Here is a 27,985-nt window from a genome sequence, read left to right on the forward strand (position 1 = left end):
ACGGAGGGGTTTTCTCTTGGTCTTTCTTTTGCTGGCCGGGTCCCACCCCAGTAGGGGGTTGCGCTGGCGGGGATGGGGTGGCTGCTGGGGACTTTGCTGGTCAGGGCAGTGGGGGTGGACATCAGCCCCGCTGCTGCAGGGCAGGCCAGCCGCTCCTCGGCTCCTTTGCCAGAGATAAAACGAGGTGGGCCGAGGTGGGTGGGCTCCCCAACAGCATTGGCAGAGGTGCACGGACCCCACCAACCCTGTGCTCCTCTTTCTACATCGCCCGAAGGGACGTGGCAGCTCCCAGCACAGGCCCCTCATCTCCTGACGATGCAGGACACGTCCCGGTGCAGCCTCAGACCTGGCTTTAATTCTGCTGTAACCGAGGAGCTGCTTTGCGCGGACCCCCGCCCCCCGCCTGCCTCAGGGCTCAGCACCCACCGTCCTGCGAGCTCGGTGGCAAATACGGCCCAGGGAGCTGTCACCGTGAGCCACAACCCCTCTGGGGACAGCGAGGGCTGGCGTGGATCCAGGGCAAGAGTCTTCCAGCAGAGCCGGCAACGGTGAGAGACCTGGAGATGGGGCCATCCAGCCAGCACGGGAAGGGGGTCGATGCTACAGTGCTGAGGTCAAATAAACCTTCCCTGCCCCACCGGAGGACAGCAGGCAATGTCACATCAAGGCACTGACTAACAGGAACGTGTGGAGCCCTGTCCCCGTGACGGGGGAGAGGCAGGACGAGACATCTGCTCCCGAGGCTGTGGTGGGAGGACAGGAGCCAGCGCTGCCCCGTGCGCCGAGCCAAGTCCCTTGCTGAGGACGGAGCCAGTCCCACATCACTTATGGCGTTTTTTCTTCTGTTCTTTGCGCTTCTGAGCCCTCACGTCTTTCTTCAGGCGGCTGTCGACAACCTTGAACTGGCCCTTGACACCAGGAGGACGACGCACCCGGGGTCCTACGCCTTTCTTAGCCACCAAGTAGGTGACCTGCCGCTTCTCCTTGGCCAGCCCAGCCTTCTTGTAGATGCTGCAGGAGAATGGCAAAAGGTGAGACCGAGACCCCAGCACCGTGGCCCGGCTCCAGCAGTTTGGCTTTAGGATGTATCCAAAGACCAATACTGGGTGACACCACTCTACTGGGTGACACCACTCCTCTGGGCCTCCGTGCCCCAAGACGGGGCTCCCTTGCTTGCTCTGCCACCCCTCAGCCTGCACCCGGATCCAGCCCGGCCTTTGCCAGCCCTGCTGGGTTACACACAGCAGCTGTCCCCACGCTGTGGCTGCAGGGACAAGGCATCGCAAACCAGCCCAGCATGACACGAAGGATCCGGATCTCAGCTCCGCCACTCACCGCCGCAGCTGGGCCACCTTCTCCCTCTCCGAAATATCCACCGTGCTCACCACGGCCTCTGCTTTCTTCTTCATCTGCTCCATCTTCTTCAGCATCTGCGGGGACAGCGAGGGTGAGGGACAAGGGGGATCGGAGGAGGGACGGAGCACCTGGGAGGGGGAACAGAGCACCCATGCAGGACCACAGCCCCACTCACCCGCCTCTTCTTGCGGGCCTTGGCCTCCGCCACCTTCTTGATGGGGCGGGCGTTGATTTCACGCCAGCGCTGCCGATACGCCTCAACCGTCTGCCGGTCCACAGGTATCTGCTTGCGCCGGTGCTGCTTCTCCTCCTCTGTGAACCACTCCGGCAGCTCTCCCTCGTCCTCGTTGAAGGAATACCTGGGGAGGGGGACACGGTTGTGAGGGGGACATGGAGTCCCCACACCAATACATCTGCCACCCCCATGGCCTGTCTCCTGTTGCGAGACGGAGCGCTGCTCCCCCTCCAGCAACCGCAGCTGCACATACCTGTTGAAGGAGTCGTCAATGAGGTCCCGTCTTGCCTTTTTGGAGGTGGCAATGACAGAGCCGAGCGCCAGGCCCTCTGCGTCCAGGACACGGGCTTTTTTCACTGCAGCATATGGACAGATTAAAGCTTGGCTTATCTGCAAGCAGCCTGAGACCCAGGGAGCAGCACGGAGCCCTGCCAGCCCACGTCTGACCCTGCCTCCTCACCCTAAAGAGGGACTCGCATGGTATCACCGGGCACACATGGGTGCAAACAGCACCCCCCACTCACCTGGGTTCTCAATGGGCACCACCTCGAAGCCACACGGCTCGACACGGCCCCGCTTCCTCCCCACTGGTGTCAGTGGCCTGCGGAGAGATTGATCAGGGCCGGGGTCCTCACCTCCCCGCTCTCCAGGACTGTGGAGAACATCCAGGCTGCCTCCCCTCTCAGCCCTCACCTCTCCTCATCACTGCTGCTGTCATCGTCGCTGCTCTGCTCATCCTGTGCTTTACCAGCGTCGGGTCCTGCGTCTGTGGCAGGGGGGGGCTCAGCTGGAGCTTCCTCTGGGGGTACCTCCTTCTTCTGCCCTTTCCTTGTTGCTTTGTCTGGGGAACAGGAACCACTGGGTGAGAAAGGGTCGAGGCAGACCCCACTGCAGAACGTTACTCTAGAGATCCAGCTCGTTAACACTACACTCACACCAGCTCATTAAATGATACAGGCTGGAAGCAGCCTCTGGAGATTTCCAGTCCTGCTCAGAGCAGCACCCCCATCGTGGTTTGATCCAGTACCCCAGTCTGGGCCATGGGGCTGTCCCTCTGTACCCCCCCGCAGCGATGCAGCCCCCCACTAACCTCTCTGAGACTCACGCTGTTTCTCAGCCAACATCTGCGACTGCCCCAGCTCCAGGTCCTCGTCCGCATCGTCCTCGATGCCAGCGAAGGCATCCTGGGGACAGGGAGCAGCAGGTCAGGGGACACAGGGCAGACCTGAGCAGCTGCTGGGGCCAAGGCCGCCCTGTCATTTCTGGCCCTGTGGGACTCACCTTCCCAAACCACAGGCTGGTCTGCCGTTCCTCCAGCACCGACTTCTCCTCCAGGGGTACCAGCAGGGGATTCTCCACTTCCTCCCCTTCCTCCTCCTCTTCCTTCTGCTTAAACTTCGCCCTGTGACAAACAGCAGCAGGATCAGCGTCCCCCAACCAGGACGGGGTGTGCCCACTGCGGGACTCCGGAGCTGCTCCAAAGGAAGCCCCTACCTCAGGGAGATCTCTCCCGGCTCTCACCTCTTTGCACCTTTCTCTCGCTTTTCCCGCTCCAGCCGGCGCTGACGGGCTTCTATCTCAAGCAATTCCTCTGGGTCCAGATCGCTAGCCAGGGACACATCATCCTCTTCCTCATTATCCGAGATATAAATGTCATCGTCTCCAGGTCCTATCTCCAGAAGGGCATCTGCGGATGCCATGTCTCCCCGGGCCACCTCGTTTAGCAGCTGCAACGCAAGTGAGACGAGTCACTGGCTACGGCCCATCAGCCATGGGCCCACCACTGTCCCAGTCGTGATGGCTCTGGGAGCCTGGCCTCCCCCTGCCCCACACACCGGGGTCCTGTGGATAGTTCGGAGGGAGAACATGCTGGTGTCACCATCATCAGCGATGGAGACACCAGGGAGGTCCATCTTCAGCTCCACGCGCTCACGCTGCTTCCGCTGCTCCTTCAGGATCTTCTTCTTCTTTCTGGAGAAGGAGGCAAAGGGATGAGGCCGCACTGGCTCCCTCCACACACACACACACAGAGCCCAGTGGCTCTTCCACTGCCACATTGGTGCCAGATCTCCCTCAGCAGCACTATCACCGCCCTATGAGGGGCCACCAACCCTGAGACGAAGCAGGCCCGTGCCAGATTGGAACAGCTGCTTCACCTGCTCAGATGAGCAGACAACCCCAAGGACTCCAGACCCACAACCCTCACCCACTGTCAACAGCGGGACAGGCTCTGACACTACCAGCCTTTGTCCCCATGGCTGGAGCCCGCCTTGTGCTCTGCTGGCCTGGTGCTCCCTCATCTCTCCTCAGGTGAGATCTTTTTACCTCTTCAACTCTGCCAGCTCCTTGGCCTTCATCTCCGCCAACGCCAGCTCTACCTCCTCCTCTTCCTCTTTCACCACCTCATCAGGTGCAGCGCTCAGTGATGCTTTCTTCTCCTCCTTCTCCTCCTCTTTGCCTTCCTCCTCTTCACCGGAGCTCAGGCTGCCAAAAGTAAGGAGCTCAGACCATCTCTCCCAGTGGCAGGCCCATCCCACCGCACTGGCGCTCTGGGGCAGCCCTGTTGTTCCTACTTGATATCCAGCTCCTTTGCCTGCTCTTTCAGCTTTTTGGCCAAGAAACGCCGTAACTTCGTCCTCCAGTTCAGCAGGGCTCTGTGCGGGAAGGCAGACTGTTAGACGCACCCATCAGGCCCAGCATAACGCCCTGTCCCAGTCCCACCCAGTACCTGAGCTCTTTGCGTCCCAGCACACGGATGTCTTTGCAGCACTGACGCAGCTCTTCCGTGGTGGAACTGTGATTCTCCAGCTCACCATCCCCCAGTGTAATCTAGATAGAAGAGAGGCAAATTAATTAAGCACGTATACTAAATTCCTTTCTTTGGTAAGGTTAAACCAATCTATAAAATAGAAGGACAATGACCAGGTAAACTCCAGGCAGGCTCCTGCCCTGCCTCACCTCCCACGAGAACAGGATAAGGGCCATCGCTGGGGCACCCAGCTCCCTCTTTTCATGGCTCTGTGCTCCTGGGGACATCTCGGAGGCCACCAAGGACCCCTTCACTCAGGCACTCTCACCTCGTTGGCCTTGGAGAGGAAGTCCACGGGGTTGGGAGCCTTGAGGAAGTCCATCAGGGTGAAGCGGTGGTAGAGAGTTGTGTCGCCATCTGCGTAGCCTTCTGCCTACAGAAGGAAGGAGCTGCGTGAGCTGCAGCAGGGCGCAAAAGCAGCTTCAACCATCCCTAAGGGATGAACGATGTCACATAACTCATGTCCCACTGCAGCCCATAAACACACCCACAAGACTTCGGGATGAGGGCAAGTTACCAGCCCCAACCCGCTCCACAGCGTCTCCCAGTCCCACCTCAGACTCGGAGAGGTGACAGTGACAGAGGTTTGTGTCAGCTCCATGCCCAGCTGAGGCCACTTGATGCAGCCTTTACTGCCCTGTGCCCTAAAGACGCGTCACAAAGACACAAACCTAGTGGCCAACGATTGCAGGGAGGGTTTTACCGATCCATCCCCAGCTTCACAACTTGTATCACTGTTTCCCCATTGCTGCATAGCCTTCTAAGGCTGTAAGCCTCCCCAAAACTAGCTCTTCCACCACTCTGCATCCCCACACCTTTAATTTTCCTGCGCAACTTTGCTTATTATCTCTTTGTCCCCAATCCGCAGCCCCTTTAGTGTGTGTTTGGCTTTGCTGCCCAGCGAAGCAAGCTCATACCTTTGGTTTCTTTTTGCTGACCAGCTCACTAACAGACTTAGTCTGAACCTCCACTTCCTTGAAGGCGTATTTTGGGTCAAAGAACTTGTTGTCGATTTTGTCTGGAGCCTGATAACCTGGGATAGAGGAATCAGAGCTACGAGCAGGTTTTTTCCAGACCCATCCCAGCGGCTGCAAGTGCCCCCCGGCTGCTCACCCTGGCACACCACAAAGATCTCAGCAGACTCGTTGCGGGAGGCTTGGGGCTTGGTGGCCTGGACCTTGTTGAAGAACTGCTGGAAGATCCAGAGAAGTGGCTGGTAGTCCCGGGAACGGAAAACCTTGGTGATGAACCAGCCGCCTTTGCAGAGAAATTCGCAGGCCAGTTTCAGGGCCATGAGGGTCAGGTTGGCTGAAGGGAGAGAGAAGTGCAGTCAGCGGTTGTCACCGTCCCCACCGCCCAGTTCCCCGTCCCACAGCATACTGCCACCCTGCCCTGACAGGGTATGAGATGTGCCTGCCCTTGTACCCTCCCAGACTGTGCCAGGCCACGGGCAAGCCCCACCTTGGGAATAGGCATCATGCACCCAGCTGGCTCCCACGTTGGGTGCTCCATCGTTCAGCACCACGTCCACCTTCCATGTCTGCAGCTCCTTCCGCAGGGCCTGAGGGATGGACGCAGACGTTAGTCCTACTAACCCCGCTGCAAGAATCAACAGGCAGCTTAGCTCAGTCCCCTGCCACGGTCCTACCAGACCGGTGCACGACGCTCGGAGCAGGGGAGAGAGGTTCGTACCTGGCGGCACTTCTCAGTGGTGATGTCTTCCTGCAGTGTCACCACGTTGGGAATAGGCTTGATGGGGACCAAGTCCACTCCTGGCACAAAGAGGAGAATATAAACACCACAACCCTTCAAAAACAGGCACCAGCCCAGCCCATCCGACGTGGCTTCCCCATCCGCCCTCTCCTCCCACCAGGATCCCCAGTCCACAATCCCCTTTCTTTGGCCATAACCAGGGACCGTGGTGGAGGTCCCTGTCCCCAGTCTGCTCCTGTCCCACCACTCACCAATGATCAAGCTGGAAACCGGCATGAATTTGGAAGCCACCTGCAGCCTAGAAAGAACAGAGAGGAACAAAGCTACAGCAGGATCCCGGCAGAGCCCCCAGCCTTGGACTGTGCTGACAGGGGGCTGGGATCAGGTTTGTATCGAGGACAAAGGCTGAGATAAGTCACCACAAGACAGAACACAAAAACCACTTCACAACGATGTCCCAGGACAGCTGGTGGCACCAGGCTGCGACTTGGGTCCCTGACACCACTCACCACCCGCCGGGGGCTGCACACAGGTCCAGCAGCGCCCGGGCCTTCTGCAGGAACTGGAACTTCCTATTGAGCTGGAGAAGCTTGAAGGAGGAGCGGGAGCGAAAGCCTGCGGAGGGAGAGCTGAGGGTTATGGATCTCCGGGGTCAGGGGTTCGTGGGGCTGCAGCCCCCCTTGTCCCGCAGCGAGCGGACAGGCCCCTCACCCGTCTCCTTGGCCAAGTGGTAGAACTTGTCCCTCCGGCTCTTGCCCAATTTGCTTTTCTTGCCCATGGTGGCGGTGGTCGGGCCCCTCCGCGGGGTCGGGCCCTGCTGTCAGCCGCCGGCACGGCCCTGAGGGGGGAAAACAGTCGGCGTGAGCTCGGGGGGGAGGGGAGAGGAGGGACGGGCCCGGTGTGCCCCCACAACCCGCACAGGCAAACCCCAGCGTCCCCTCAGGGCTCCCCTGTTGCCCCGGCCGACCCCGCCCCCCCCCCGCCCCGGGGTCCCCTCAGCCCTGACACCCCGGTCCCCCCCCGCCCAGGCCGGGGCCGCCTCCGCTGCCGCCGCCGCCGCCACACGCACAGACACGACCGCGATACCGACCCGCTCCCGACACCGCCGCGTGCCCGGCGCCGCCTTCCCGGCGTGCCTTGCGCGAGAAACGAGACTTCCGCTTCCGCTCGCCTGGGCGCCATCTTGGGAGTGGCGCGTCCCCGCCGCCGCAGCCAGGTGGGACCGGGGTGATGCGGCGGCGGGAGAAGGGGGAACGGTACCGAACCCTCCTCGGAGGCGCGTCTTCGGCCTGCCCTTGCGCTTGTGAGGCTCCGTAATGCGGAGAAATCAGCTCTGACCGTACCAAGATGGCAGCACGGCCCCGACCCCAGGCAGCAACCCTCGCGCATGCGCCTTTCGCCCCGGCGCTGCGCGGCGCAGGGTGTTCGGGTCTGTTGTCGCGGCGGAGAGAGGAAGTGACGCCATCACGCCCGGCGCGCGGAGGGGGGGCGGGCAGCGGAAGGAGGGCGGCGGCCATCTTTAGTGCCGGCAGGAGCGGCGCAGGGGTCCCGATGCCGGCGGAGAAGATGGCGGTGGACGGGCCCGAGCAGGTACGGGCGGGCCGGAGCGGGGTGCAGTCGCCGGCCGCGGGGTGCTCGGTTCGCGCCGTGCTGCCGCGGGGCTCTGCTGGGCCTGGATCTGGTCGCGGCCTGGCGGTCGCCGTGACTCGGCGGGTCTCGCCGAGAGGGCAGGGGCCGACCGGGGTTTGGGGCAAGGCTTGGGGAGTGCGGGACGAGGCTCCGGGAGGGGGTTAGGGGGGAGGTGGGGATGGTGGGACCCGCGGGGGAACCGGCGCTTGGGGGCTGTTGTTGGGCACCGGCCCCAGGGAGGCAGAAGGTGGGTGGGAGCGAAAACAGTGACCCAGGACCTGACGCGGGGGGATCGGGGCGGGACATGGGGACTAGAGGGTCAGTACAGAGACTGACTGAGGGTACAGATTGTTTTCGAGGCCTCAGGTAGAATGGGTGGCCCCTGGACGTAAGGCCGGTGCTGCTGAGCTCTGCTCTCTCACAGATGGAGATGGACGATGGGAAGGGAGGCACAGGGCTCCGGCAGTACTACCTGTCCAAGATCGAGGAGCTGCAGGTGAGCCAGTCCTAGCTGCGCGGGAGATGCTCAGCCGGCCTTCCCCAGCACGGCATCGCCACGGTTCCAGCCGGGGCTGTGTGGCCGCGTCCCTGCGCTTGCCTTGAGAGTGTCCGCGGCCTTTTCTGTGCTGCAGGTGTCCTTGTTCTGGGGTGCAAGGAGCGAGCAGTGCCCCAGGGTGGGATCTACAAGCAGGACCAACCTTTGGGTGGTGGGGGTGTATGAGATGAGTTTCAATCCTATGAGCTGACAGCACTGCCGCGTGTGTGTGAGGTGTTGCCCAGCCCTTGGCAGTGCAGTTTGGCTGGCCACGTCCTGCCGGGAAGGGCTGCCCCCCTCCAGGGCCCTGTCCGAAGACAAAGGCCATTGTGCTAGTGCCCACGCTCAGTTGATGTGAGCGTTCCACGGGATGCTGAGGACCCAGCAAAGCTTTTCTCCCAACAGCTCATCGTGAACGAGAAGAGCCAGAATCTGAGGCGCCTGCAAGCGCAGAGAAATGAGTTGAACGCTAAAGGTACGGTTCAGCTCCTCTCATCTTCCTCGCCCAGGGCTGTGGGGCTGGTCTTACCTGCTGGGCTGGTGGCTCCTGGCTCAGTTGCCAACCGCTGTGGCCGGTTCTGCCCATCTGTTGTGGGTCAGGGCACGGGTGCCTGTGGCTGGCGCTGATGTCTCCCTCCCTTCAGTGCGCCTGCTGCGGGAGGAGCTGCAGCTGCTGCAGGAGCAGGGCTCCTACGTGGGAGAAGTGGTGAGAGCCATGGACAAGAAGAAAGTGCTTGTCAAGGTACGAGGCTGAGCTGTTCCGAGGGTGACTGGGGCTGGGGCAGAGCCAGGTGGGGCAGACAGACCCTCCGTTTGACCCCACGGGGGTTGGAGCAAGCGTGAGCACAAGCTCTGGGAGGATTTAACAACTAAAAGATGTGAAGTGAGAGCTCTTTCTCCAGAGGAACAGGTCGCAGCAGCTCTCCTGGGCCCCAACCTTCCCCAGGCTGGTGGGAGGCACCTGGCTTTGGGCTTCCTGGGGACAGGGAAGGCCGCAGAGTGTTTGGCAGTAGCTGAGCTCTCTGGCTCCTTCCTCCTGCTCGGAGCAGCCAGTGTGGATATCGCGCGCGTGCGCGTGACAGGTTACTCGTCAGAGAAATAACTCTGACAGTGGCAACTGCTGCTTTGCAGGTGCACCCCGAGGGAAAGTTTGTGGTGGACGTGGACAAGAACATTGACATTAATGACGTGAGTGTCCTGGGGACGTGACTGCTCCCTCCGGGCAGCCTGGTGCTGCCAGTCCCTTTCCCAGCTGCGGGGATGCTGAGCTCTCCTCTGCTCTTGCTGCAGGTGACCCCGAACTGCCGCGTGGCCCTGCGCAACGACAGCTACACGCTGCACAAGATCCTGCCCAACAAAGTGGATCCTCTGGTGTCCCTGATGATGGTGGAGAAGGTTCCGGATTCCACTTACGAGATGATTGGGGGCTTGGACAAGCAGATAAAGGAGATCAAGGAAGTGATCGAGCTGCCGGTCAAGCACCCTGAGCTTTTTGAGGCGCTGGGGATCGCCCAGCCCAAGGCAAGTGCTGCAGCTGTGGGTGTGCGGGTGGGGGTCAGCATTCAGGGGTGCTGTGGTGCCACTGTAATGCTGCTTCCGTCACCCCTGGGAGTGTCCCCGTGTCTCCTGTCGTGGTGCGGCTGCCCATGCAGGCAGGGACAGGAGTGCTGAGGTCTCCCCGTGGCCGTTGCAGGGTGTGCTGCTCTATGGACCCCCCGGCACAGGCAAGACGTTGCTGGCCAGGGCTGTGGCCCACCACACCGACTGCACCTTTATCCGCGTCTCGGGCTCCGAGCTGGTGCAGAAGTTCATCGGCGAAGGTAAAATGGTGTAGGGGGAGGTGGCTGCTTGTGCCAGAGCCCCAGCGAGGGCTTTCGCGGTGCTGGGTGGCCTCAGGAGTGGCCTCTTACGTGGCATCTGGGGCAGACGGCAGTGCTGGGGCTGTGTCGAGCTGTGCGCGGTGCCAGGGCTCAGCCGTCTCTGCTCCCCGCAGGCGCCCGCATGGTGCGGGAGCTGTTTGTGATGGCCCGGGAACATGCTCCCTCCATCATCTTCATGGACGAGATCGATTCCATCGGCTCCTCCCGCCTGGAGGGGGGCTCTGGCGGGGACAGCGAGGTGCAGCGCACAATGCTGGAGCTCCTCAACCAGCTCGATGGCTTTGAGGCCACCAAGAACATCAAGGTAGGAGGGTGCAGTCCCTGTCTGGGGACAGGGCAGTGTCCTGCCAGCCCCGTGGTGGCAGTGGGGTGCCCAGAGTGGTGACAATTGCTCTCCTCATGCAGGTGATCATGGCCACGAACCGGATCGACATTCTGGACTCGGCTCTGCTGCGCCCTGGCCGCATCGACAGGAAGATCGAGTTCCCCCCTCCCAACGAGGAGGTAGGTGGGGTGCCCCATGGCGAGCCCCGTCTCTCCCTTGGTCCCCTGCGGTCCTGCTCCTCTCCCTGGGGGGAGCACGCTGGTCCCAGCCCTCTCTGGGAGCGATTCCTGTGACTCCAGCCCTCTTCTCGCTGCTCTCCTCCAGGCCCGCCTGGACATCCTGAAGATCCACTCCCGGAAAATGAACCTGACGCGGGGCATCAACCTGCGGAAGATCGCGGAGCTGATGCCAGGGGCGTCGGGCGCGGAAGTGAAGGTGAGCTGGGGCCACTGCGGCAGCGCCGGGGTTGGCAGAGGGGGAGCAGTGGGTGACATCCCTGTCCCTTGCAGGGGGTGTGCACAGAAGCTGGCATGTATGCGCTGAGGGAGAGGCGGGTGCACGTCACCCAAGAAGACTTCGAAATGGCTGTTGCCAAGGTAAGTGCCGTGGGGGGAGGCGAAGGAGGGGCTGCTGGTGGGCTCCTTGCAGAACAGGGAGCTGTCAGGGGGGGCATAACCTGTCCTGGGCAGCATCTGCCAGGACCTGGGAGCTGCGAAGCGGGTCGGCTCCAGGGACAACCAACCCTGTTGAAGGGGTTTGTCCCCATGTGAGCGACATGGAAGAGGCTGGGGAGGTGGTGGAGACCTTTCCTAGCCCAATCCTGCTTGGAGATGGAGGCTGCAGGGCTGAAGTTTCAGGCTGTTTTTTGGGGTTATTAGCACCCAAATGGGGGCTGCGGGCTGGGAACCAACTGTCTCCTCCTCCCTGCTCAGGTGATGCAGAAGGACAGCGAGAAGAACATGTCCATCAAGAAGCTGTGGAAGTAACGGTGAGGCTGGGGCTGCTCCTCGGGCTGCGTTGTCTCTAATAAAGTGCTGCTATGGCCATGCCTGTGCGCCCATGTGGGGAAAGGAAGGGGCTGGGGGGGGGAGCTGCAGAACACCAGCACACACACACACAGAGCTGCTGCTAACTGGTTTTATTAGAAAATATCCAAAATAGACAAAAAAATGGTTACACAAGAGGCAGAGCAGGCACCCCTGAGCCGTCCACCCTGGGAATATGTAAACGCCCCCCCTCCCCTCTGCCTGCAACCGCCTGGGGCCAGAGGAGCCTGCGGGCAGGGGGGCAGCGGGGTTAAGGCACTTCAGTGGGTCCGGCGGGTGGTGGCACCGTCCCCTCAGCCCAGCACTATGGTCCCCTCGCTCCTCCCCGGTATCTCCAGTTCTCTCTGAGAGCCCTGCTGACCCCTGGCTGCCCCCCGCCCCCAGCCCTGACACCTCCTATCGCTCACAAGATGAGTCGCTAATTACGTAAAACAGCAGGAGTTGGGGGGCGGGGGGGGAATTAATCAACTGATTGTCAAAAACTTAACGCTAAAAAACTTGGTTCCGTATAAAAAGAACAGCTCGGGCCGAGCCAGCCCCTCTGAGAACACCACGAACCACTGCATAGATTGAGGCAATGAGTGCAGTTAAGAGGAACTCAATATATTAATCAAATACAAACCCACTGTACAAAACGCTTCCTTTTTTTTTTTTCCTTTTTTTTTTTTTTTTTTTTTTTTTATAAAACCTGTTCACAAAAATAGTGCAAAACGTCGGGCACCAGCGGCGGGGGAAAGGGCTGGCTGGCGTTTGGAATGACACAAAAAAAAAAAAAAAAAAAACCCAAAAAAACCAACTTTGGTTGAAGAGGGGCAGGGCAGGGCCTGCCGTGGCAGCGGCGGGTGGGCTCAGGGAGGGCTGGCAGCGCGGGCGGGAGCAAGGCAGCACCTCCCGCTCGGCACGGGTAGCATTTCCCTGCTGGGCAGCATCTCCAGAAGGGGAACGAGCAGGAGGGCTTGTAGGTGCTACGGGGAAAGAGGCGAACGGCACGATGCAAAAGCAGGAGGCGTTAACGCAGCAGAAAAGCTGCAGCGGGACTTTAGGGGGGGGAACCAGGGGACCCCTCCGCTGTGCTCTGCCTTATGGCTAGAGCTTCCCAGCCGAGGGGAGCCCAGGGGGGGCTAGTGGCTCCGAATCCCTCCAGGCACATAGGGTTTGTGCAAGTGCTGTATTTTTGATTCCAGTAAGAAGTACCGTCAGGCTCAGGCAGCAGGGAGAGGAGAAGGAGCTCCCGAGCCCCCGCTGGCCCCTTAGGTGAGGCGGATCCCGAGCACTTGTTCCAGTTCCTGCCGGCGCTGCTGGACCTGGAGGAGATGGGAGCAGTCAGGAAGGGAGAGGGACTGCCCCAGGCAACCCCCCCCTGCTGCCACCCCAACCCGCTGCAGCACCCCACCAGCATGGCACGGAGCCCACCTTGGCGAAGATGTGTCTGCCCACAGCCTCCTGCGCCCAGGGCTGCTGGTAGAACTCGGCTCGCCGCTCCTCCTCCGGGTTCCCGATCACGTCCGTTATGATCTGAGCAAAGGATGGGGTTGGGGGGAACACGGGGTGAGTGCCAGGGCTTAGACCCCCCCCCCACTCCCAGCCTCAGGGTCTCAAACTGGAAGAGGGGAGATTTAGATGAGATCTGAGGAAGAAATTCTTGGCTGTGAGGGTGGTGAGCCCCTGGCCCAGGCTGCCCAGAGAAGCTGTGGCTGCCCCATCCCTGGAGGGGTTCAAGGCCAGGTTGGACGGGGCTTGGAGCAACCTGGGCTGGTGGGAGGTGTCCCTGCCCAGGGCAGGGGGTGGCACTGGGTGGGCTTTAAGGTCCCTTCCCACCCAAACCATTCTGTGATTCACCTTAAGGTCCCTCCTCTGGGATTTGATCCATTCCTGGATGAAATCCTGCGGGTTGTTGCTGAAGCTCAGCATGAAATCGCGCTGCGTCTTCAGCTGGTTGATGGATTCGATGGTCTCGTGGATCTAGGGAGATGACAACAAGGGGTCAGAGGCAGCTGTGTCCCCCCAGGAACAGGAGACCGAGCTCCCCCCAGCTCTGCGGTGCAGCCTTGAAGTGCCACCCTGCTGCCAGGCAGGGCTGCCCCCCTCGCGGGTCTCCCGGCACCTTGGCATCCAGGGAGGCGATCTCCTGCTGGTTGGTGGTGGAAGCCAGGAAATTGCTCATCTGAGCTTTCAGGGGATCATCCACCTCCACATCGATGTCGTAGCAGGCTGTCTTCTTCTGGTCATTGGGGTCCACGCTGGGAGGAAACAGGACATTACGGGGGGCACTTCTGCAGCCTTCACCCTGATGTAGAGGATCAACTCCCCCGGCAGCAACACGAGCAACCCTCAAGAAACGCCCAAATTTGTTCAGCTGATTCTTCCCCTCCCAAGTGATTTGTGCTCACTCCTGCTTTGGGTCAGAGGCCCTGCAGGTACTGCCCTCCCCTCCTGCACCCTGCGGGGAGGTAACCCTGCCCCCTCTACCCCCCCTAAATCCCCCAGCCCTGCGGAACGCTGCCCAGCACGCCCTTCGCCCCTACCTGATGGTGTGGTTGATGATGATGGGATCCGGGTGCTGCAGGAGCCCCGCCAGCTTCATGGGGATCTCAGAGAAGCGCATGCGGACGCAGTTAAAGATCTGGAGGGGCAAAGCAGAGCGTTTGCTGTCCATGGCAGGGGCTCCTTCCACCTGCCACAGAAAGTCAGGCAGGAGAGGGGCGGGGGGCACTTGCCCAGCCCTGGTTTGTGCATGGCAAGCTGATGGGTGCAAGCTAAAGCCTGGGGAAGAGGCATCAATGGAGACTGGCCATTCCGGAGCCAGAAAGAAGTGCTTTTTCTGGCCTTACTGGAGGGGGGAAGGGTGCTCTCCTCCCAGCAAAGCGTGCTGGTGCCGCGGGGCGAGGGCTGACCTGGCGGAAGTAGCGGTTGCAGTTGATGTACTCCTTCTCGTGACTGTCCTGCAGCTTGTTGTGCTTGATGTAGAGCCAGAGCGCCTGCATGATGCTGGCGCGGGTCTGGGTGTGCACCCCGAGGAGGCGAGCCAGGCGAGGGTCCAGTTTGTACTGTGGTGGCTGCGGGGACAGGCAGGATGAAGGGGGTCTGGCAGTAGGAAGGGCCCCTCCTGGGGGCATCCTGCCCCACACAGCCCTCGTGTCACACACTTGTGTCACCGCAGGCTGCAAGGAGCTCTCTGTGCCCCTTTCCGCCCCCGCAGCCCCCAAAATAGCCTCTTATTAAGGCTCTGCCCCAACCCAGGCCCGTTTGCCCTCCCCGCACAGACGAGCCGTGCTGGAGGAAGGGCAGCAGGGCACGACCAGCGCCCGCAGAGCCCCGCGGCCCCTACCTGGTGATCCAGCATGAGCAGCAGAGTGCATTTCACATTGACGTCGCCGGGACGCTTCACTTGGAAGCCATCAGTCTCCTGGGTTGTGGGCAGCCGGTGCCACTACGAGAGACCAAGGGGACACCGCTCAACTCCAGGACCGTGACAAGCCACCCGCTAACAGGCTTTGCGTCTGCAGCCAGGGGCAGAGAGAGCCGGTGCTCGGGCTCGGCGCAGGGGTCGGGCAGAGGCAGGCAGCCCAGATCCCGCCCCTGTGGGTCTGACCCCAGTGGGCTTCAGCCGAGAGCCCACCCGGTCCTCAACAGATACAGCTTGGTGTGCTCCAGCCCAGAGGCGGAGGGGACTTTGGATGGGCCGGGGGAGTTACAGCACTTGATGTCAAGGGCTCAAAACAGCTCCTGGAGTCCATGTGGGATCAATCCTGCCACAGCCAGCGCAGGCGCTGGGCATCTGAGCTGCTCTCACAAAGCACCCCACGCATGAAGGGGATCGACCCCCACCGCAGCAGGCACCACCACAGAAACAAGCAGTTCTTGGGGTGAAAAGCATGAGCTGGGTGCAGGGAAAGCCTGCTCCAGGCAGGAGCACCCCAAAAAAGGTCTGACCCCACTCGCAGGCAGTGCTTTATCTCCCCGAGGACCTTCCAGCCAGGCAATGGGGGCTGGGAGGCAACAGGGGAGACTCTTCCCCCCCCCCCCCCGACTTGGCGCTGGGAGGCACAGATGAGCCTTTCTGTGGCATCATCACCTGCGTTGGGCCTCGTATTTCCAAATCTGTGGGGCCTGGATCTGCCCAAGCTGCCTCTAGGAGCCATGTCCTCGCTGTAGCCCCACACCTCTCATCTCTAGCTGCCTACTTGTGGGCATGAGGGGGTTAAAAGCCGAGCGGGCAGCAGCTGGAGCCCAGTCACTCAGGCCACCAGCCAGCACCGGGGAGGAAAACACAGCTGTAAACTTGAGCCTGGAAATCCTGGCAGCGTGGTTCCCCTGGGAAGTCTCCGCACCGAGCCCCACCACCCAAAAGCACCTTGCTCAAGCCCCTCTGGCAGCGGGACAGGCGCTGGGCTGGGAGCTGAGTTCCACAGGCTACGCTGCAGGACGCACCTCCCATCGCCCGCGGAGGATAACAGCTCTCCCCACCCTGCCCCGGGTGCGGAGCCAGCCCCGCAGCGCGGCCGGGAGCCTCCCGTCTCACCTCCACCAGATGGTTGTCCGGCCCGTACAGCTCTTTGTCCAGCTCAATGACGAGGCTCTTAAAAAAGGAGGAGAACTTCCTCTTCTGCTTGCTCGGCTGCAAAACAGAGCGGGAGAGGCTTGGCCTGACACCACCAGCCACAGAGGCGGCCCCAGCTCAAACACCGCCTTCAGCACCCAGAAGGCCATATCCAGCCGAGCTCTCAGCACAGAGCACTGTGTTCCTCCCACAGCCGGCTCATCCCTGCCCGCGTTCCTTACGTCCTCCAGCAGTTTGCCCTCCACGCGGAGCTCCCAGGAGGCCACTCGCTCACCACCCTCCCCTTCTTCTTTGGCTGGGGTGAAAGTGTTGGAGATGTAAATCCTCAGCTTCCGCTTTTGCTGTGGCATAGGAAAACAGAGAGGGGGGGATGCTTGGAGTGAGAGGGCGGCTGGGCAGCACCCACAGCAGCACCCACCTCGTTCGCCCCCAACTCCGCCCAGCTGCTCACCGCCCCGGCCAGCGAGGGCCGCCACGCACCGTCAGCGGTTTCTTAATGGCCTCCTGAATCTCCATCCTCTTCCGAGCGATGGTTTGGTCCAGCTTGCGCTCAAAGGCGAGGAGGTCCATGTAGGCCTGGGATTCCGGGACCAGTTCCCGGATCTGTCAAACAGAAACCATCAGTCCCTTCCGTGCTGGGACGGGGCTGCGTCCCCCACACCAGCCCCAGCAACGCTACTGGTGCTGGGCTGACACGGCAAGGAGTCACCAAGCGACAAGTGTAGCACGACAGCACCGATTTCTCATTTTAAATGAAGGCTACAGCCTCGCAAACCTCTCCTCAAAGCACAGAGCTGTACTGCAGACCTCAGTTTGAAGCCTGTCACCGTGCCCAGCAGCCCGCCCGGTGTCACAGGCGGGTAACGGATTGTTACGGGGGATTCCCAGGAGAGGCTTAGGGTCCTCCTGGGGTCTCCATCCCAAGCCACTGCCGCTCCTCGCTTGCCCAAAGTCCCGCTTGTCCAATCTGTGTGCGCCCCAAACCTCTCCTGCCACCCCAGCGGAAGAGACGGAAATCTTCCAGGGTGGTTTGGGACGGAGCAGAAGTGCCCGGCAGGTGGGAGGCAGCTCAGCGAAATCCTCCTCCTCCTCCTCCTCGTGGGGACCTCACCACCCCGGCTGCCCTGGGAAGGCAGCAGGGATTCACCACCTCCCTCCAGCAGCTCGGCTCCTTCCCCACGCACCGAGGCAGCACTCACCCTCTGTGGCAGGACCTTGTCAGCCATCTTCCTCCTCTTCACCCTGCAAAAAGCACACAGACAGGCAAAAAAATAATATTATACTGCACCTCTCGCATGACATCTTGCTGCCTGCCCGGTGGGAGGCTGCTGCATGGCCCGCGCTCCGGCAGCAGCAGGTCTCAGGGGACAACACCAAACTCTGCTTGTACGCCAGGAACCCGGTGGCTCTTTTGGCCCCATCCGGGCCACAAATGGGGCCGGGCTCCAGGGAAGTGAGTCACAGCGGCAATGCCAGCTGTATGCCACGTGGATGGCTCGGTCTGAGCCAGGTGTCGAGGCTCCCGCTGCAGCGAACAGGTCTCTGGGGGTGCAGATCCCCTTTCGGAGCTGCTCTGGGTGGCAGGGACTTTGAACTTGCAGAAGAACAAAGAAGGTCTGTAAGAGCTCCTAAAGCACAAGACCTTGGCTCAGTGCCGGAAAGCAAATGAGTAAGAGAATATATCCCTGTGGGCAAGCCAAGATGACTCCGGGGGGGAAGGTGTTGGATGTCTAGAGCCCATCACCAGGGAAGGAAATGCAGTCCCTGGGTTCAGTTTGTGTTGCTGCTGCTGCTTGCTGAAGAACAGGACAGGAGCAAGGAGAAGGTGGCGCAAGCTGCGGCTGCAGGCACGCTCCTGTCTGCAGGACAACGTTCCCGAGCTTCCTCTCTGGAAATGGCCATTACATCCTCCCAGCGCTACAAACCAAAGCTCAGTTCCAGGAACTCACTTAAAAACAGCTTAAAACAAATCAACCTTGCCACAGCGGGGCCGAAATCGTCGCGGGGAGAGGAAGCAGAGCGGCTTCTAGAGCCACAGAACGGCTGCAGCCTTGCTCGGAGCCATTTTAGCTCTCCCCAAGCTTCTAGTACCTTGTCAAACCCCAGGGCCCGGGGCTCTCCTCCCACCCCGCAGGCTGCAGGCGCCCCGTCAGCCGAGCCCACCCCGATGCCCCACTAAATTTATGCTCAACGCCTGGATGCACAGGGAAACACTCTCCTCCCATTCTGCTGCGCATCTGAGAGACGGGGCAGACTCCAGCGGGCAAAGGGACGCCCCTTTCCTTGGGCAACACGTGAAGCCGTGGGGCAGCAAAGGTGGGCATTCGTGCCGCCATCACGAGGTGTCCAAGGTACGCTGGCTGCCCCACGGCTGCTGGCACAGGAGGACAGGTCGGGAGGGCAGCCCTAGCTAAGAAGGGGAGTCACAGCACTTCTTTGAGCTCTTGTCACTGCATTAAATGCTTCCTGCAGGGTTTGGCCACCCCATTAGCAGCTGGCAGTTCCTGATCCCTTGATCCGCAGCCAGCCGGGAGCAAGGATGCTCGACCAGCTGAGCACGGCTGATCCCAGGCAGCCAGCCCCTGGGAATGACGCCGCAGATTTATCTGGTTGCTGACGTCCTTGCTCGGTGGCGAGCTGCCCCTCGTCCTTAATCCCCAGCTTGCTCTGGAGCACCGAAGTGACACGCAGTCGCTGTGCGGAGGCTGCGACTCCCTGCAGAGGGATCATGGAGCCGACCGAGCCGTCAGCCGCCGGCCCCGCTACACATCCAGGGCAGGGAAGAGGACCTGAGTATCCATTAGGACCAAGGGACCCTGCCCTGAGAGACAGCCTGCAGTAATCAAGAAGCCCTCGTGGAAAACAGAAACTGAGCACAGGGATTAGCAGTGTTGTAAACAAGTGAGGAGCTGCTGGCAGAGCCCTGCAGCTCACCGAGACCAGCGCCAACAAACAGTCCTGCCGAGATGGCAGCTCCGGGAAGCGTCTCCGCAACCTGCCACCCCCGACCCCTCTTTCCACCCACGCCTGTGCCTGCCAGAGCCAGCACCAACCCCTGTGACAAGAGGAAAGACCTCAAGGAGCTGATGCTGGGGCTTCTGACAAGCACGAACGCGTGCAGTGAGGCTTTTCGGTTACTGGCGTGGAGATCAGAGCGCAGGGAAACTGTGAGCCCAGTGACCTTTGCCCCCATCATCACAAAACATCCCAGCCCCGAGCTCTGGCAGCTGCCAGCCGGGGGGACGCTCCAGAAAAGCCTTGCCGGCTTCCACCCCGCCACGGGCAGCTCGCCCCTCTGCAGCAGGGCAGGGAGCTGTGGGTTCCAAGTGGGACCCAGCGGGTCAAACCACCCCCCCTCCAGCCTGCCGTGGGTGTCCGTCCTGCAGCAGGAGGGTGCCGCCCCCTTACCCTCTCCTCTGGGTGGCCAGCGGCGGCTGTGCCTGGGGGGTCAGCAGGCGTTTCCTGAAGGGGTCCATCATCGACTGGGGCAGGCCGGGTCTCATCGGGGAGGCTGCTCCATAGGGGGGAGCTCCTGGTGGTCCCACCTGCAGCCCTGCCATGGGCATCCGGCCGCCGGGTGGCATCCCGGGGCGCTAGCGGGGAAGAGAAAAGAGGAAGAGTGTACGTTAAACACTGCCCTGCGAGGGGGCCCGACCTTTGCTGGGGACCAGCGGATGCCACCTGCCCTCTTGCTTCTTCCTCAGGAGAGATTTCCGAGGCTGTAACCTGCCCCGAGGTGCGGGTGAGGGACGAGGCAGGGAGGAGGGAAGGACGTCAGGAGCTGCAGCCTTCCTTGCTGCAGGAAGAGCGATGGGAAAGCAGAACTAGGATGAGCAGAAGCCGCTGACCGCAGGGGAAGCCCAACCTGCCAGCCGGCACGGAGCCGAGCCATGTGTGGCCCCGAGGCACCGCCACGCAGCAGGAGACATTGGATCTGGAGAATCACGAGGGTCACTGCCTGCAAAGCCGTCCCACCCTGGGGACATTAGGGGCTGCGGCATGGGTTGTGCCGTGGGTTCCTCTCCGGAAAGCGCCGGTGCTGGCAGACGCAATGCCTGGGAGGGGAGCGGGGCAATCCCACTTCCTAACAGCATCGGTCACGAGGCCGGCAGGCAGGAAGCCTAGCTCCTGGGTGCAACGGATGGAGGCAAGAGCTCACTCCCTGCCAGCATGCCAGCCCCCGTCCTTCCCCTTCCAGGGACCCAGAAAGGCCACTTCCAAGCCATGACAGGATACCTAACGACTCCCTCCGGCAAGGGGTCCCAACCCAGGGCAGCACTCACAGCCCCCCCCCATCCCGTAGAGCAGAGCAGCTCGCCAAGTCAGCACCTGCACTTGTGGCTTGCAGGTGCCACCAGGTCTACACCCCATGCAGCCCCCCAGGACCCCCAACAATTGGTCACAGCACCCCACCATGACCCACTGGCCACCCCTACGTGCTCCAGCCTGCTTCACCGGCGGCCTGAGCCAACAGCCTCCCAGGATCCTTTGATCCTCAAGCTCCGCACTGCCAAGATGCAAGGCTGGGAGAGCCACCAAGCCAGCAGAGCAACATTTCTCCCCTGCCGCAGGCTCCTCGACGTGCCAGGACATCCCCCACGGCTCCCCTCCCACAGCCCTGACAATGGAGCTGGGGCACACGGCTGTGCTGCGGAAGCTAACAAAGCTGCCTCGTTATCCCAAAGGAGCCTGGCAAGGCGATGCCGTGGGGCTGACGAGCTTATCTGCATATGGGCATTAATTTCAGTGTTAAGCCCAGGTACGGGAGAGCTGGGAGCAGCTGCAGCTTGTTTGTCCTCCCCAGCTTTTACGGGCAGGCTCAGACCTGGGTGTGTGTTGGGGGGGGGTGGTTTGATGGCAGCTGGAAGCAAAACACACTCACATCGTCCCCAAAATGCTGGTAAATGCAAAAATCAAGAGCTCAAGTTGCTCCCCCTCCGGAGCCTGAGGCCACAGGTATCTCTGCAAGCAGGAGATGCTGAAAACATACCAAGCGCTGCATCGAGAAGTGTATTGCAGCTGGGAATTCGAGCAGCAGCAGGGCACAGGATTAGCGCCGCACGCGGAAGTTCAAACACGCACACAAAGCACGAGCAGAGCACATTTCCCAACCTCATGCTGTCTCTGCCTTTGCTCAGCCTTCCTTCAAAGCAGCGCTTCCAGAGCCTGGGCTCGCTAACCTGCCCTTGCCATAGGGCAGGAGCCTGTTCCTGCCTCCTAACAGCCCCCAGATGTTTCTCTCCTTTTGATCGGCCACATTTGCGCAACTCCCCGTGACAAGCGGGACTGCACCGGCATCGCCAAGAGCCAACCGCGGCCAGCAGCACCTCCTCTTATTGCCAAAAATCACAAGGCGAGAACCGTTTCTCTGGGTTTATCAAGAAATCCTCTGTGGAGGAGGCAGCACCGAGATCCACACCCTTTGCAAAATTATAAAACACAGGCAGTGGGTAAATACTGTTTGCCAGCGCAGCGTGGCTACAAGAGGACTGCGGTCTCATAACCGTGCTGACTCACCTACGAGGGCTTCTGGAGAACAGATAAGCCGTGAGAAGAGGCTGTGAAACTTTTCATCAGGAATCAGAGAGCCCCAGGAAAAGCTGCATCGTGCCGAAGCTGCACACAGTCACCTGCAGCTCCCTACAGCCATCAGGAGCATGGAGAAGACAGACAGCTTTCAAGGAAACCCTCACCCCTGCGTGTTTCTCAAGCCCACGCAGGAGACCACAATCAGTGCCATGGGGAAACTGGTCTGTGGTCAGGCAGGTTCCCTATGTGACAACATATGACAACACAACTCCTTCCCAAAGCACGCAGACAGACGAAAGCCGCCAGCAGCTTGCTTGGATTAAGAGGTGACATGGCCACGACCAGCTCCCGTCCTTCGGCCAGGGTAGCTCTCACCACCACCATGCCCCAAGGTCTCTCCTATCTCCTTCTGCCACTCCACAGGTCACATTTCTGATCTGTCCCTGAAAGGAGAGATTTGGAGGCTGGCCGAAGTCAGCTGAGAAAGTCTTTGACTCCTCCACATAAGCGAGAGCACCTTGTCCAAGGTCTCCCGTGTGTCCATCTGCTCTTTGGAAGGCGAGAGACTGCTCGGTTGCGAGAAGAGGAGAAAATTCCGTTGGCAGGGAGAGTTCAGTGCAAGGATGAACAGATCTGTCACACTTCAGACTCTAACGCCACCTCCCTCCACAAACATCTGAGAACCATCAGCCACAGTTAAGCTGCCGGGGGAGCGAGCTCCAGCCCACCAGGGACCTGCATTTGATCACTTGGACAAGCAAAAAAGAGGCAAGGCAGAATCCTCCACACGGATGGGGTTTTTTTCCCCCCCCCGCTCAGTTTACTCTCAAGATTTGCAAATTGCTAACAGAGAAGCCTTTTGGCAAAGCAGGGCCAGGCTCTGCCTTGTGTTCAACCAGCGCCTGCATCCCTGTCCGGGGCAGCCTCAGCTCCCCGGAGGCTGCAGGCTTCTAAGAATCGACTCACACAAGCACGGCCTTAAATCTCTGGCTAAGCCACGAAGCAGCATTACAGCCCCGGCGGGGTGAAATCTGCCTCCAGCCCCCTTCGGAAGCCCTGGAAATTAGCAGGATGTAAGGGGGCTTAAATTAGGGAAGTTTTATTAAACCGGCTCAAACCAAGGAGACCTTCCCTAGCTCCTTCCCGGCTGACAACACCCCCCAGCCCTCCATCCACCCCTCTTCACCCATCCCCTCTGGGTCCTGCCTTGTCCTCCCCTCCCTGCCCCACCGCCCCTGCCAGTGGGGCGGACAAAGGGCAAACCTCGCAAGCTCAGCTCCGAGGAACAAGCTGGACCTCGTCCAGCCTTCCCCGCGGAGAGCGAGCGGAGCCGTTTGGAAACGGGACAGAAAACAGCTTGTTTCTGTTCCCTGCCAAAGGCGAAGGAACGAACAGGGCTGGCTGTGGTTTAGCGGTTCATCCCAGGTCAACGCGCAGGCCGCTTGCGTTTGGGGAGCTCTGTTGAGAGTCAACTTCAGTTGGATCCAACGGGAGGCTGGAAGGCTTCCCGATGGATGTTTGTTGGCATGACAGGAGCCTCCCCGCCTGCCAAAGGCCCCTTCTTGAGGAAGGGCAGGCCAGAAATCGGAGGCTGGTAGCAGAAAGGAGAAACAAGGGGAGCAATAAATCGCAGGATGGATCTGCAAGAAGCAGCCAAGCTGAAGAGTGAGCCTGAAGAAAAGCAGCATTTCCGAAAACAGCTCGAGAGCCTCTCTTCGTCTTCCTTCCAAGACCGCAGCTCTTTTCCTGCAGCTCACAACGAGGGGGGAAAGGCTCTTCCTGATGCACGTCCCATTTTGCTCCGTCCCGAAAGGCGCGATCCAACTTTGTACATACTAACAGTCAGGGAACGAGAGCCCACATGCATCCTCGCCCGGGGCTTTGGGAGCAAAGCCCTGGACAGACGCCAGGCGACAACGGCTCTTCCTGCAAGTTCCTCCCCGCACGCCCGGACGGCGGCGCTTCCCATTAGGACAAATGCTAAAAGCAAAGCCTGTTCAAACGGGATTTGAGCTCCGTGCCAGGCTGGTCTCAAGGAGAGGTCGGCTGCTTAAAGCCACTGCTCAGCCCAAGGCTTTGCATGGATCAGGACCAACTGAGCCCTCCCAGCACACCCCAAAAAGGTGCTTTCCCCCCCTCTTTTTTTTCCAGTCTTATCTGTGAGCAAACCCCTCTTGGGAGGGCATCAGGAAGAGCCAGGGTTTGCGTCGGTGGAGATCTCCATCCCAGAGCTGGTGGTGTTGTCGAGATGAGAGGTTGCAGCCTGCAACCTCTCACGCAGCACCTTGCTCCCAGCAAACCCCCAAACTGCCCCAGCGCAGCTTGTCATGCTTGGAAGACCCGCCGTATTTTGGTACGGGAGAAGCTCCAGGGGTTGGGTTGCTTCTCAGCTAAAAACCATAGACGAGGAAGTAGTAAATTAAAGGAAAAAAGGCAATGCAACGGGCAAAGAGACCGAGCAGATTTAGGGCACGTGCTGGCAGCGTTTCAAGCACCAACAGAGATGTCTGGGTCCATAAAATCCTGCCCGTCTGCTGCCTCGCACCTGAAGCTGCAGATGTTACAGGTCAGAGAAAGGAAAGGTCACGGGGATTCAAATCATAACACAGGCATTAACACAAGCAGGAACAAGGAACCGAGGTGTCGATTTCCCGCCTGAAACTCCAGCAGCTGCTAACACAGCATGGAGGCACACACGGGAAGAGGTGCCTGGCATAAAACACTGCCTTTGGCGCTGCTGCAGTGCTAAGCTGCCCAGGGAACGGCTCCGAGAGCTCCCGAGAAGGTCCTGTAGAGGAAGATGGAGTGAGGGCCTTCAACAGCAAGTTCTGGAGATGTTGTCCACCTAGAAGTTCACTGTCATGTTTCCCCAGGAGAAACAAAGGGTGCTCTGGTCTCCGATGTTGCCTTCCTCCTTCTTGCTCCAAGAGGACAGCGTTCATCTGCTTCGTATCATCGCTTAAATTAATTCAAGGCTCAGTCTATGATGAAACCTGCCTTGGAAACCATCTCCCTTGGGAAGGGTGGGATCACCCAGCCCAAGCGGCATCACAGCTTTCTGGTGCAGCTCCAGCCTGGCCATTCCCTCCAGGCCCCCTTTGAGCCAACCCCAATCACCCGACGAGCAGGAAAACCATTTTCCTCCGCTCCCAAGAAGATCGTGTGGAACTCTCTCACGCTGCACTACACCCTCTCCGACATGTCTGGGCCACCCCAATCTTTCACCTGGCTCTGTACCAGCGACCTGCACTTCTCCAGCTCCTCCATCCCGGCTGTCTGCACAGGTTTCTCCACGAAGCACGACTTTCATAGAATGGTTTGGGTTGGAAGGGACCTTAAAGATCATGTCGTTCCATGTGGCGTGACACGAGGTGTGACACCTCCCACCAGCCCAGCTTGCTCCAAGCCCCGTCCAACCTGGCCTTGAACCCCTCCAGGGATGGGGCAGCCACAGCTTCTCTGGGCAACCTGGGCGAGGGGCTCACCGCCCTCACAGCAAAGAATTTCTTCCGGATATCTCATCTAAATCTCCCCTCTTTCAGTTTAAAACCATTCCCCCTCATCCTATCACTATGCGCCCTTGAAAAAGTCCCTCTCCGGCTTTCTTGTAGGCCCCTTCTGATACTGCAAAGCTGCTATAAGGTCCTGGTGTGGGGCAGCTATAATGTCTCCCTGAACTTTACTTTTCTTCACGCTGCTGCCTGCCCGGGGACAGGATCACTGAGCCACAGCTGCTGTCAGGGTTAGGAGCTGCTTGGACTGCAGCAGCCCTCCTGTCCCATGGAAACCAGGCTCCTTCTCACCAGCAAGTGCCTATGAAACTCTTTTATCACCTAATTAATGCTCCTTTTTGCCATGTCTGTGCACCAGCAAAGCATCAGCATGGGGTAACTTCGAGGCTGGAGCGTTGCTTTGCACAGTCCCATCTCCACTACACAGTGCCAAGCCCGCTCCCCGCCACAGCGTCAACCTGATAACTCAGGAAAAACCTCTCCTAAGCCTGAAACTAGCACCTAAATAAACAGAAGAAACGCTCCTTCTCGTTGCATTTACACCAGCTGGCACAACCTGGATGCTGGGGGCTGGGATTTGGCCTTGGCAGCCACACTGCCAGCAGCACAGGGACCAGGACGGGGGCTCTGCGGGCAGACCTGCTGCCAAGCAGCCTGATGGAGCTTAGCTGATCATCCTCCACTGGAAAAAAAACCCCTCTCCTTCCTGCTCCAGGCACGTCACCGGCGCCTGACTGCTCTGGAAACGTCAGCTCCCAAAAGGGGTCCCAAATCGGTCCCAAAAGGAACTCCCCAAAGAAGTCATCCTCTTGAATTCCCTGCCTGAGCCACCAGTAAATAACCAGCAGGCACGCAAGGATGTCAAAAGGACGAGCATATGCTTAATAATCCAGTGATTAAAGAGCCCTTAAGCACTCGCTGGCGTGGATGAGGCCTGTTGTGTCTCCTAGTGCTGAAATAATGAAGTTCTTCATTAAGCCAGGGCATAACGAAGCAGGGAAGTCCTCCGGGTATGGCAGGGATGGCCACTGGGAGGGGAGGGGCTGTTTTCCCCAGCCTGGGAATTGCAAAACAAAGGACAGACCCTCTGGATCACACCCGCTCTCCCCTCCCAGGCACAGGGAGCCCTGCCAGCAAGCTGCTAGCCAGATGCAGCTCGTGGCCAGACATGAGGCATGGTGCTTGCCACCAGCCCCGAGGCTCAACCGGCCCCACCGACCCAGCCGTCTCCTGCACCAGGACACTACAGTGATGTACACTTGATGTACATCGCCCTGCGCTCCCAACACCTGCTGCCATCACAGCGTTACGGCCAGCAACGGAGCACAGGGGCGGAAAAAACAAGTATATGTCAGCTTGTTTACCCGCGGCGGTGAGCGGCTCCCGGCTGCTCCCGTCAGGCTTCAGCTTCCCAGCTGGATTTTGCAACCTGCCGCACGGAAGGTCAGCATCTACCCGGCCCAAAACGCCTCCTGAGTCGAGCTGCCTTCGATTCACACTCAGATCAGCCTCGGCTGTGCCATCTCAGTTTTCAGCGCCGGGCTTTAGGGCGTTTTTAAGGCTACGGTGGGCAGTTGTTTCCTCATCTTGTATTAATGAAGCTTACAAGCTGGGAATTCCCTCGGCTTGATTTATTTCTCAAGTTTTAATTCATGCAAATTAAGGCGGCAGCTCTGGAGGAGGCGATCAGCGGCGGCTGAGAACATGTTGCACAACCAGGCTCCTCCATTTCAAGCCCGCCTGGAAAACTGGTGTTTTACACCAGAAACCTAATAACCAAAAATAACCACCCCGCGTGTAAAAGTGAATCGATAAGCCGTGGGTGCAAGCGGGAGGTGGAAACTTGAGTGTATATCAGAATATACTTCTCACAAGAGATGTTCCGGCTGGAAAACGAGCGGTTTCTCTTGCTTTTTGAGGGTAGATATAGTTTCCACCAGTATTAGCGAGCGTCTGCTCGCCTTGTCCACCGCCTCACCGTCTCCGCGGGTGGAAGACACGCACCCGCTGCGCCGTGGGGTCACCTCCGCCTTCGCCGGAGACGCAGGTGGCCGGGTTTCGAGGCTGCTGGGTGCAATGGGAAATGGCTGCGGGCCCGGAGCTGGGTCTGCGGCCTCAGGATTCCTCCGCTCCAGCGGGTAACGGGGCCGGGCACCGGCTGCTGCCAGGCAGCCACCGGCCATGGCTGGCTGCGGCGGAGGGGACGCGCTCGGCGGCGCTGCCCTAACTTTTACCGGGGAAGTGGAGGGGGGGGGGGGGGGGGAAAGCGAGAGCAAGGGAAGGTACGGAGCTATCCTAACTAAAACCAGCAAGAAAACCACATTACCGGGGATTTAAGCCCCGGTAGAGGCCGGGCTCCCGGGTGAGGGGCACCGCGGGGCGGCTCCGGGAGCCGGCGGAGGCCCGGCCGCCGCTGCCTCAGGCCCTGAGGCGCGGGGAAGGCCCCAGCGGCCGACCCAGCGCCCGCCACCCCCGGGAGGCACCGAGGGGGCCTCCGCCACCCCCTCTTCCCCTCACCCCCCCCCCCCCCCACACACACCCCCCCCCTCCCCGCCCCGCCTCACCTGGTACTGCGCGGCGGCCGGGCCCATGGGGCGGTAGCCCGGGGCGGCGGCGGCGGCTGCGGCGGGAGCCGGGCTGGGCCCCCTCAGCATGGCGGGGCCGGGGCCCGGAGGCGGCGGGGCGGCGGCGGGGGGCAGCGGACTGAGCGGGAAGGCGCCGCGGCCGGCCATGGCGGGGAGGGGGGGGGGGGGAGGGGGCGGCGGAGGGCAGCCCCCGCCCGCGGTGTTTACTCGGAAGCGGCGGCGGCGGCCGGAGACGGAGGCAGCGCGCGGCGCCCGCTGGCCACGCCCCCC

General features: G+C 60.5%; 4 protein-coding genes across 6 annotated transcripts in view; 2 read left to right on the plus strand and 2 right to left on the minus strand.

Moving 5' to 3' along the window:
• Window positions 1–5: 5 nt before the first annotated feature.
• On the minus strand, window positions 6–7,357 carry FTSJ3 (FtsJ RNA 2'-O-methyltransferase 3). Of its 3 annotated transcripts, none has more exons than XM_054224727.1 (22): window positions 7,204–7,357; window positions 6,825–6,951; window positions 6,623–6,728; window positions 6,365–6,411; window positions 6,093–6,172; window positions 5,862–5,961; window positions 5,514–5,708; window positions 5,318–5,433; window positions 4,669–4,773; window positions 4,320–4,420; window positions 4,165–4,245; window positions 3,917–4,075; window positions 3,427–3,562; window positions 3,113–3,318; window positions 2,873–2,993; window positions 2,682–2,775; window positions 2,285–2,432; window positions 2,116–2,192; window positions 1,845–1,947; window positions 1,532–1,715; window positions 1,336–1,430; window positions 6–1,011 (listed from the first exon to the last, which is right to left on the minus strand). In XM_054224727.1, exons 2-22 carry the CDS (start codon window positions 6,889–6,891, stop codon window positions 822–824), a joined length of 2,511 nt encoding a protein of 836 aa, XP_054080702.1. In that variant the 5' UTR covers window positions 6,892–6,951; window positions 7,204–7,357; the 3' UTR covers window positions 6–821. The 3 variants fall into 3 exon arrangements, with proteins under 3 accessions (XP_054080702.1, XP_054080704.1, XP_054080703.1); XM_054224729.1 differs by lacking the exon at window positions 7,204–7,357 and adding an exon at window positions 7,183–7,201; XM_054224728.1 differs by lacking the exon at window positions 7,204–7,357 and having other exon boundaries at window positions 6,825–7,053.
• A 192-nt stretch (window positions 7,358–7,549) lies between these two features.
• Window positions 7,550–11,530, plus strand: PSMC5 (proteasome 26S subunit, ATPase 5). Its single transcript, XM_054224732.1, has 12 exons — window positions 7,550–7,703; window positions 8,167–8,238; window positions 8,683–8,752; window positions 8,922–9,019; window positions 9,409–9,465; window positions 9,568–9,798; window positions 9,971–10,097; window positions 10,271–10,461; window positions 10,563–10,661; window positions 10,807–10,917; window positions 10,992–11,078; window positions 11,415–11,530. Exons 1-12 carry the CDS (start codon window positions 7,665–7,667, stop codon window positions 11,466–11,468), a joined length of 1,236 nt encoding a protein of 411 aa, XP_054080707.1. The 5' UTR covers window positions 7,550–7,664; the 3' UTR covers window positions 11,469–11,530.
• A 71-nt stretch (window positions 11,531–11,601) lies between these two features.
• Window positions 11,602–27,847, minus strand: SMARCD2 (SWI/SNF related, matrix associated, actin dependent regulator of chromatin, subfamily d, member 2). The gene is made up of 13 exons (XM_054224731.1): window positions 27,695–27,847; window positions 19,498–19,682; window positions 17,289–17,331; window positions 16,570–16,692; window positions 16,311–16,430; window positions 16,051–16,146; window positions 14,857–14,958; window positions 14,423–14,584; window positions 14,054–14,151; window positions 13,633–13,768; window positions 13,368–13,490; window positions 12,942–13,043; window positions 11,602–12,832 (listed from the first exon to the last, which is right to left on the minus strand). The coding sequence occupies exons 1-13, from the start codon at window positions 27,782–27,784 to the stop codon at window positions 12,779–12,781; spliced, it is 1,434 nt and encodes a 477-aa protein (XP_054080706.1). The 5' UTR covers window positions 27,785–27,847; the 3' UTR covers window positions 11,602–12,778.
• Window positions 19,618–27,985, plus strand: part of LOC128919412 (uncharacterized) — a 171,393-nt gene continuing 163,025 nt past the window's right edge. The window contains exon 1 of the mRNA XM_054224734.1: window positions 19,618–24,989. Within this exon, the coding sequence (XP_054080709.1) occupies window positions 20,260–21,366 (1,107 nt within the window). The 5' untranslated portion in view covers window positions 19,618–20,259 and the 3' untranslated portion in view covers window positions 21,367–24,989. The remainder of the gene's footprint in view (window positions 24,990–27,985) is intronic.

Source organism: Rissa tridactyla, chromosome 19, assembly GCF_028500815.1.
Source record: "Rissa tridactyla isolate bRisTri1 chromosome 19, bRisTri1.patW.cur.20221130, whole genome shotgun sequence".
Classification (NCBI taxonomy): Eukaryota; Metazoa; Chordata; class Aves; order Charadriiformes; family Laridae; genus Rissa; species Rissa tridactyla.